The sequence below is a fragment of the Lampetra planeri genome, chromosome 26 (genome assembly GCF_965212315.1).
Source record: "Lampetra planeri chromosome 26, kcLamPlan1.2.h2, whole genome shotgun sequence".
NCBI classification, from domain to species: Eukaryota; Metazoa; Chordata; class Hyperoartia; order Petromyzontiformes; family Petromyzontidae; genus Lampetra; species Lampetra planeri.
The window spans coordinates 13,219,008-13,229,126 of record NC_136132.1 but is presented as its reverse complement, the minus strand read 5'-3'; the positions used below and the strand labels follow the sequence as shown (position 1 = coordinate 13,229,126).

At 51.6% G+C, this 10,119-nt stretch overlaps 1 protein-coding gene across 2 annotated transcripts in view; it reads right to left on the bottom strand.

Moving 5' to 3' along the window:
* Positions 1-8,053: 8,053 nt before the first annotated feature.
* Positions 8,054-10,119, bottom strand: part of CENPN (centromere protein N) — a 14,473-nt gene continuing 12,407 nt past the window's right edge. For both annotated transcript variants that reach the window (XM_078606894.1, XM_078606892.1), the window contains exon 10: positions 8,054-9,550. In XM_078606894.1, coding sequence (XP_078463020.1) covers positions 9,408-9,550 — 143 coding nt within the window. In that variant the 3' untranslated portion in view covers positions 8,054-9,407. The remainder of the gene's footprint in view (positions 9,551-10,119) is intronic.

Here is a 10,119-nt window from a genome sequence, read left to right as displayed (position 1 = left end):
CGGAGATCCGCGCGTGCCTCGGGGTTCCGGTTCACGACGGTCAACAGCCGTCAGGTCCGAGACACCTGGGAGTGGGTCAGGTGGAGACACGTGAGGATCAGACTGCGACACATCCCTCCCCGAGTCGACGGCCACATCACACGCTCGGTCGTTACGGCACAAAGGGAGGCCATGTGGTGCCGCGAAGGGTTTCAGCCGGGAGGGGTGTACGTACCAACGGCGTTTTTCCCATTTAATCTGGATACTCTGGGGTCGCGCAATACGCACGATTTCCACCGGTCCCCTCCATGGTCTCAACAATTTAGGGGACGTAGCCAACGGTGCATGTGGGCAGTGCAGCCAGGCCTTATCGCCTGGTTTCCAATCGTGCGTATACACCTTTCGTGCATGCAATCTTTCGTTAGCGATCTGGCGAGACCTTGAATTCAACCTCGCAGCCTCTCGCGCTTCAGCCAGTTTGGCGATATTAAATTTGATGTGGTCGGCCAATTTAGATTTCGCACGTGGCTGGGAAATCCCCAGTTGGACATCCATGGCCGGATCGGCCTCCCGCCCATACATGAGAAAAAATGGGGAAAACCCCGTCGCCGCATGGGGGGCCATTCGATAGGCCGCGAGTACCCCAGGTCCCAATCAACCTGATCGTTGCAGACCTGTTGGCACAGCATAGAAGTAATCGTCCTGTTTAGACGTTCAACCATTCCATCAGTCTGCAGGTGGTACGGGGAGGTACGCACTTTCTTCGTACCCAACAGGTCGCACACCTCGCGCAACAAAACGCTCGAAAAATTCTTTCCTTGGTCCGTCAGCAAGTGTTCGGGGGCGCCTTTGTCCAAAACATAGCCCTGGACAAAGGCGTCCGCCACTGCCGCAGCCGACTGGTTGGCGAGTGGCCACGCCATGGGCCATTGGGTGAAGTATTCTACGCCAACCAGCAGGTACTTGTTACCCCTAGGTGTAGCGGGAAAGGGCCCCAAGATGTCGAGCGCAACCAGTTCGTTCGTGCGCGAAACTTGAATGGATTGTAGCGGTGGATTAGCCGCTATTGGTGGCGGTTTTCTTTGAGCGCACCCCACACATCCCTTGAGGATGTTTGCCACGTCGCTGCCCATACCCGGCCAATAATAGTCCCGTTGGAGTAGGGCGAGCGTTTTATGAAATCCCAAATGCATGAGTCGTTCGTGAGCAGCCAGAATGACCCTACCCCGCATAGCAGATGGCACAACGAGCGTATGACGCCGGGACATATTGTCCCACTTCATCAGGAGGCCCTGTCTGACCACCCAGGAACCGACCCGCGTCTCCCCCCCCCCAGGAGCGTCTGCCTTCCGACGCAACGTGAGTAGGGAGCTGTCGGCTATTTGGAGACGGCCCCACTTGATAAGAGGCAACGCGAGTAACGAGTCCCCGCCCGTGGGAGCGGCGGGCGCGTCGACCCCCGGAGCGTCAGTGTCGGCGAGCAAAACTTCCGCGGGGACGGCGACAGGGGGTTTACACCGCGCCGATCCCAGAAGACATGCGCATTCCGAGCGAGGCGACAACCGCGACAAGGCATCCGCATTCGAGTGCCGCAATCCCTTACGGTAAATCGTCGTGAATTGGTAGTCTTTGAGGACCTCCAGCCATCGGGACAATTGGCCGGAGGGTTGCGCCACCCGCATAGCGTATTGGAGAGCCGCGTGGTCCGTACGAACGGTAAAATGACGGCCGTAGAGATACGGCCTGAATTGCTGTATAAAAAAAACGATCGCTAGCAATTCACGACGTGTCACACAGTAGCGTTGTTCCGCAGGTGACAAAACTCTGCTACCGTAGGCGACCACCCGTTCGACCCCCCCGACCACCTGTGAGAGCACTCCCCCGATACCCGTGTTACTGGCATCCGTGTCAAGCAGGAACGGTTGCGTGAAATCGGGGTAACATAAGGGAGGAGCCCGCACCAAGGCGTCCCGAAGGGAGCAGAACGCAGCCTCCTCTTCCGGCCCCCAGTGAAACCTTACCCCTTTAGCCGTCAAAGCGTGTAGGGGCCTGGCTATGGTGGCAAAATGTTCGACAAAACGGCGGTAGTAGGAGGCGAATCCTATGAAGCTGCGGACTTCAGTGACTGAGGTTGGCGTTGGCCATGAGCTGACGCAGTGCGTCTTAGCAGGGTCTGTAGAGATCCCTGAACGGCCAACGATATGCCCCAAGTACCTGACCGATTCCCGAAGCAGGTGACAATTAGCCGGTTTAAATTTTAATTTAGCGGAACGCATCCTGAGGAACACCCCTCTCAATCGCTGGAGGTGCTCCTCGAAAGTCCGGCTGAAAACGATATCATCGAGGCAAATCAAACAGGTGTCCCATTGGAGTCCTGACAAAACCAATTCCATGAGCCTCTGGAACGTGGCGGGAGCGGAATGTAAGCCCATGGGCAATCGATTGAATTCAAATAGGCCTCCTGGTGTCCGGAAAGCGGTCTTTGGTTTCGATTCCTCATCGATGGGCAATTGCCAAAATCCCGAAAGCAGGTCAAGCGTAAAAAAAAACTGTGCTCCCGCCAAGGCATCCAGCGACTCATCCATCCTGGGGAGTGGATACGCGTCGGCCATCGAGATTTTATTTAGGCGGCGGAAATCCACACAAAACCGCAAGGACCCGTCCTGTTTTTTTTAACAAGGACGATGGGAGCACCCCACGGACTGGAAGAGGGCGAAATGATGTCAGCAGCCAACATGTCATTAACAGCCGACTGCACATGCTCCTTCTCGGCTGGGCTGAGCCGGAAGGGATTCTGCCGAATAGGGGCCGCGTCACCCGTCGCTATGTGGTGGCGCAACAGGTCCATGCAGCCAATATCGTACTTGTGTCTGCTAAACACGTCAGCGAATTCGAGTAGCAGGCCCCTCAACGCTCCCAACTGCACACTAGACAAGTTACTAGACCCAGCACACGAGTCCAACCATTCTGTCCCCTCCTCTAACGGAGGATGCGTATCGAGGCTAGAATCCGCATGTGCAACGAGCTGTTCATCGACGGGTAGCGGCGCCGCGTGAGCCAGCACCGTGCCCTGTGTAATTACAGCTGGCCGCGACCCCGTATTCAGAACCATAACGAACGGATCCCTGTCCGCCCGCACCATGGTCTGAGCTACCGCTAAGTCGAGGCCCCCAACAGCTCTGTTTGACGGCCCCAACAGAACACCTTGTTCCACCGCATCCACCCCGAGGGGTTTTCGCAATCGAAGGGGTACCAACATTTGCGATCCCGGGGGCACCCGCACAGTCTGAGTTGCCAGCGCCTGAACCGTTGCACAAACCGTGCGTATTTTGGTAGGACTCGTTAAAAATGCAACCCGCCGACCCGATGGAAGCTCAATGCAGGCCTGATCGACGAGAATTTTAATGGGCATTTTAGCCAGAAAGTCCGTACCCAGTAAACAAGGAACTGCCAGAGATGATGACACAAAAATAGGACCCGCCAATTTGATATCGCCAATACAAATAGTTGCCCGAATCTGTCCGATGACTCCCAAAGATCCCCCGTTCGCCGCGTAAAACGGTACGTCCACCGGAAGAAGGGGTCGACATTGGACGGGGAGGATGTTATAAATAAGGTCCAAAATGATAGTGGCCGACGCACCCGTGTCCACCAGCACCCGGACCTCAACCCCGACAATAAAACCCGTTACTACGGACGACCCGGCCGACGCAGCCACTATCCTGTGGGCCAACTCGGACCATTTGACTGCTCCCGGGCCGTGTACGAACCCCCCTCGCCGAACCGAATCCCCGGTACCCATACGCGGTCCCCCCACCGCGAAGCGGCGACTCGAGTGTGCCGTGTATGTGGACCGAGCGTGTGGGGTGCCGCGACTTGCCGGGGTTAGCTGGGACGACTTGGGGCCTTGGTCGTCGTCCGGACGTGGTCCCGTGGCGCGCTGACGCAGAGCCCGGCACCCGGACGCGACGTGACCCCGAAGGCCGCAGTTGTAACACATGACGAGGGACGTCGTAGGTTTCGGTTGCTCCAGCTTGCGGGACGATCGTATGGGCGAACGACCTCCCGATCTCCACTCCCCCGGTCTCGACACGGTGAAGGCCTCCTCCCGAGCTGGAGCAGTCTGAGGCTCGGCGACCGTCGCGGCAGGTGTTGCGATCCCCGCCGATGCACAGACGACCGTCCGCTTGCGCTTGAGGACCTCGTGTGCGTGGATACTTGTAGCAACCCCCAGGGAGCAGATGTCCATTTGGTCCGCCGTATTGATGGGGACTGCCAGGTCGTGAGCCAACGCCAGCAGCTGCTCTGTCACCATGGCGTCCTTCCCCTCCTTGTCCATGCGGGGAAAAGCGGCGTCCGCCAGGGCGAGCAGCGACGTGCGATAGGCGAGCGTAGTTTCTCCATCCATCTTACGCCGTTCGTAGAACTGGTGGCGACAAGTCCAGGGCGGTCCGAACACCTTAGCCATGAGATGTAGCGCGGCCTGGAGCGTTGAGCGGGACGACCTTGGGGTGGATGTGAAGGCCGCAAGTGCGTCGTCGTCGAGCGTCGCCGGCAGCGCGCGTAGGGCAGTGGTGTCGGACCACCCCGACATCTCTTGATGTGCGAGGAACCTTCGTTGGAAGGCCCCCCAGTCGCCCCCGTCCGCCTTGAACGCCGTCAGCGCGGGCAGTCTTTGTTGGAAGACCTGGTCGTCGTCCTCCGATGAATGCTTTTCCCGCGCGCCGCTGTGGTTGACGAAAATGTCGGCTCCGTCGGCAGGCGCATGGTGGAGAGTTTTGGCACGCGCCGATGACGCGGGCTGTGTAGAGTGGAGGTCCCCGACCACGTGGTGTCCACGGTTCCCGCCAATCGATGGTGGACCCTCAAAGATGGCGTCAATTTCAAAACTTTCGGCGCGGAGCGCGTTCTGGCGGGATCCCTCCGGCCGCGCTCCCTCCTCCAACCTCGTAGTCGTCCTCCCGCCTCCTGAAGCGGTGATTTCTGCCAAAATTGAAGCGGCGGCGAGCAGCAACTCCGCCAGGCGGGAGTGTGCATCCTGGAGGCCGGTGTCGGAGGCGAGCGGAGCGTCGGCCATCGCCGCGAAGTGCTGCATCGGCGGCATTTCTTCGTCCTCGCCTTCAGAGGCTTGTGGCTCCGGTACGCCGTCGTCTTCCCGATCTCGCTCGTGGGTACGGGCAGTCTTCCTAGTATCCATCCTTTTGAAGACAGGTTTACTTCTGACGCCAGTTGTAATGTAGTAACTTGGCGGGAGACGACCTTACGGGTAGCACACTCTTTATTAACACCAACTTATATTACACGGGTGGCTAACTGCAGCCTTAACCCACGGGGTTCCGCTGGCTACACCCACACGGGCTCTTACGCCCTGTAGCTTCTCGGAACCCACCCGGCTGGGGTGTCCGTCTCGACTCTGGGTCCCACAGCCTCGTCCCACATGGATGTCAGACCACGGGTCCCACAGTCTCGCCTCCGAGCCACACAGGGTCCCGGCCCTTACAAGGACAGCGGGACTAGGGGTCTCAGGGCCCTACCTCTTCAACTCCGTCTTCGATCTTCAACTGGTTATCAACTCCCCGAGTGCTCCCGCGCGTCCCCCTTTATAGTCCTTCATGCGGACGTCGCTGAGAGCACCCACCCCAGTTGACCAATCACTGCGCGCTGCCCACGATCCTATTTCCCACCTTGTGTCAGCGCGCACAACCACGCACCCCGCGCCGCCCCGTGATCTATCACTGTCGGCGCGCGTCAACACCACCACTACATATATATGTAAGGTTATTAAGAAATATATTTTTCACCCGGGCAACGCCGGGTACTTCTGCTAGTTCACTATACAATTACGATACTATATATTATTTTGAACATTGTATTAAGCATATAAATGTTATATTATTTGTTATTATACACTGTACCATTGACCGTCGTGTCAATGGGTGAGTAGTGGAACGAAACTTGCAGCGGAGCAAAGAATCCATTCCCTGCGGAGAATACAATGCCAGTGAGTGGAACGCGGTCTGAAAGTCACCGTAAACGTGAACACAATCAGTTAAGATCCGAAATGGTGTATTACGTCCTTCCAATGATTGCTAAGCCAGAATCCATCTTCTCAGTTGAAATTGTCTCTGTGTTTGTATATGTGGATCGCCTCATGAACGAATCTCTCATGGTAGCCAGATGGCTTGCAGAGAACCTCTGTCTTGGAGAAGTCAATGTCATGTGAGCCCACTGAATTGTAACCGTGATCTGCCACGGCCGAGGTGTTGGTCCTACCGTGTTTTAGGTCTGCTTTGTGTTCACGGATGCGGTCCGAGGCATGTTGTTTGGTTTATGAATCCCTGCAGTCACGAAAGCTTTAAATCGAAATTTACTTTTATTTAGATTTTTTACCTATGTGACTTTACCGAAAAAACCTAAGAATAGAAGGACCTTTATAATACTGTTATAATGTTAGGACCTTTATAATGCTGTACATTTTTTACGATGAATGCGGGGCCTAGTTGACAATAAAGCCTGCAGCTTGCCTTGTTGTGACTGTTACCCTTAATCGAGTAAGTGGATTCAAACTTGCAATAACAAAATGTCTCATTCATAAGACAATGTTATGATGCTGTGGTGTTTATTCATTGTGTTGGTGTTTCTGTGTATTAACAGATGCTGTATCTGTGCTGTTTTCTTACCAGTTTTACCTCTCGTTCAATTTCAATAAATGACGTTCGGAGTCAGATGTTCACCCTGGCTCTGAGGGTTTATTGTAGACGCGAGGTGATCTACTCAGCTAGCTCTGCAACGCAGCACACAGCGAGGCCGAGATAGTCTGCGACTCAGTTGGACTCACTACACATACAGACACACATACAGACAACTCCCATTTGCCACAAAGTGGTGGTGGCGTCACCACGGCGCTTTTGCCAGGCTATGTACACTTTAAGGACACGTGGAGTGTTAAACGCCCGCTGGCAGGTCACGGGATAGATACAGGTACCATGGGTTAACTAAGATGACTGGCAGATGCACCATCTGTGTCCCCTACTGTGCCAACTTGCTGGATTTTAGCCGCCTGGCGATCCGCTCATTGTTGCGAGCATCGCTCCTTTTCCCTCCATTGTTGTTGGACAGCGATTGCCTCCAACTCTTCTCCAGCCCGTGTTCTGCCCGTTTAGCCCGCTCTGTTTGGTCAAACAGAATCTGTTTGCATGCGGTGGCTGGGCATGCGGGCTACATGACCAATCCAATGCAGCCTTGCCTGCTGGAGCAGTATCGAAACCTTACAAATCAGTCTTGCAACGGCAGACTCTTGAGTGGTAGTCGAAATCAGCCGTAAGTTTGAGCTTCGCAGAGGCAAAGGCTCCGAGTCGCTAAGAGTTGAAGTCTTGCAAAGGCAAGTTCCAGGTTAGCACTCGTGACCAGCTAAGAGTTTTAATTCCTGCTAAGGCAGACTCTAAGTGTCCCTGGAAGCAGCCACGTTTTATTTTATATATTCCTTTACATTTTGAGTCTCTCGCAGAGTCAATGACTTCGCAAAGTTGTGTTGTGATAAGTTACATGATTGAGGAAAATGGTTGATAAGCGTCTTGGCCATGGTGGAGAGTTTGGAATCTGATTGATTGATTGCTTCTGTGAACAGGTGTCTTTTATACAGGTAACGAGCTGAGATTAGGAGCACACTCTTAAAGGGAGTGCTCCTAATCTCAGCTTGTTACCTGATAAAAGACACCTGGGAGCCAGAAATCTTTCTGATTGAGAGGGGGTCAAATACGTATTTCCCTCATTAAAATGCCAATCAATTTATAACATTTTTGACATGCGTTTTTCTGGATTTTGTTGTTGTTATTCTGTCTCTCACTGTTCAAATAAACCTATCATTAAAAGTATAGACTGATCATTTCTTTGCCGGTGGGCAAACGTACAAAATCAGTAGGGGATCAAATACTTTTTTCCCTCACTGTATGTATAACGAGCGCAAATCCACCACTGGATGAGGTCCTCCCCACACACCATACAAACCACTACCAGCACTGTCACCCACTCCAGAAGCTTAGCTTTGCTCACAAAACCCACCATTACAAACGAGTCTTAAAAAGTAGTTTAATAGAGTGATATTATACAGAGGGGAAAAAGCAGTTAATCCACTGCCTTTATTGAAGGCCTCCCCATGCCATGTCTGGGTATATTTGAACATATTTCTTCACAAGAAGAGCTTGAACAGGTTGGCGAAAGAGGAGACCCCAGCACTGGTTAAGATATAATTCTCCACTCATTAGCTGTGGCCAGGAATCAAACTCGTGAAGCTGGGTTCATAGCGCAGTGTGGTAACAATTGTGCCCCTGCCGTACCCCAAAAAAAAAATTGAGCCAATCAATAAACCCAATTCTGTACATTTTCTAAACAAATAACGTCAACAATACAAACTATGTCACTGTCACCCTCTTGAGGGTTTCACACCACTCACCGATGGCAATCTATCGTAATTGCATGATGTTATCTTTCTCGCCTGGTATACAGGTCATCGGTTCAATCCCTACCCTGACACGTGTATATTTGGAGTTTGCATGTTTTCCCTGTAGCCGCGTGAATTTTTTCTCAGGGTCCTCTGGTTTTTCCCTCTACATTTAGAAACATGCGTTTAGATTATGTAGCTGCTATAAATTTCGACAAGGCACTTTCGTTCGGCTCTCATTTGTGGCCTGCTCATGTCTGAAAAATAACTAATAGCTCAGTGGGCTTTATCTGGTAAAATAAAAATGGGTTTAGTTTATTTTTAGTGATTTGCTTACCTTTCCTATACTTTGCACTCATATAGGTGTTTTTGTTGTTGTAACTTTCTGACCCGCCCCAGATTTCTCCAGGATAAATATTCTGATTGCTATGGCTCTGACAGCCTACCTGTCTGTAGTGTGACAGGGCTGTCGGGAAAGAATGGGCAAGGCCAGTTGTTTGTCAGGTTATTTAATATGCTACTTGACTCTGCATTGTCATTTTTCATTTCCTGATGTGACAAGCTGTTTTGCAATGGGATAAGTTGACTCCACATATTTCACACACTTGCATGAATAACTATTTTTCATGTCATATTTCCAGCAAATGCATGTTGACTTAATTTCTTAAAATTTCCGTTATTCACTGCATAGCTCGCATGGCTGATTTAAGTAAATCAAAAAGAGCATGTTTGCATAATGGTAACATTTTACCACAGAAAACGTATTATCACTGCCATTTGTATTAATACTACTTAACTAAAATAGCAATTAAATCTTAATTGTATGTGCTCCCTGCTCCTGGGTCCCTCTTGAGTGATAGACAGGAAAGGGTGCCAGACACATTGGTTTCCCTTTGTGTTAGTTTTGGCGAAGAGGACGTGAGCGAAAAAGATGATGATGGGGTCAGGAATAAAATTGTAGTACATGGGTTTGTAGCGGGACGGCACATCACTGTGGAGTGTTCTCCACGGAATTTCCTGTTGTGCTGACCATGAATGAGTTTGCCCCTTGCCTCTCCATGACCTTGAAGAAGTTGCGGCCACGTTGAGGCACCATGGTGAGTAATCCAGGCAGGGGAGCAGCTGCCAAGCCTGTGATAAAAGAGCCACATGTCAGATTCATCAACTAAAACTGCTATTTCACTATTAGCATTGCTTCATGTCTCACTGAACATTTCCTGAATTGCTGGGAGAATGGAGTAGGTGGAACAGACGAGCAGCCACCACCATGGCGATGTGTAACAGGTGCGGAAATATATGTTGGGTTGCTAACTATTAGATTTCTGGAGGTAATTGGCATTCAAGCAAATTGTCTCAAACATAAAAACGTACATATTATATTGTCTGGAAAAGGCTCAATGAGTATCATGAGTCTTTTTAGAGATAGTCCTGTATGGGAATGTTTCTTAAGTTCTAATTAAATACAATGTTTTGCTACAGGAGGCAAACTGAACATACCTGAAAAAACATTCAGGTGATAACTAAAAGATCCACATAGGCTGCGCTCACAACCTGTTTGCTGTACTGCTACCTACAGGACATCTCGCAGGTCATCAAGTTATGCAGTTTCACACGCAACAATATATATGTTTCAGCATGTAATATTTTTTTCTAAAGACATCTGTTATTAAGACTGTTCTGTTCTGTTAGGAGGCAGTGTT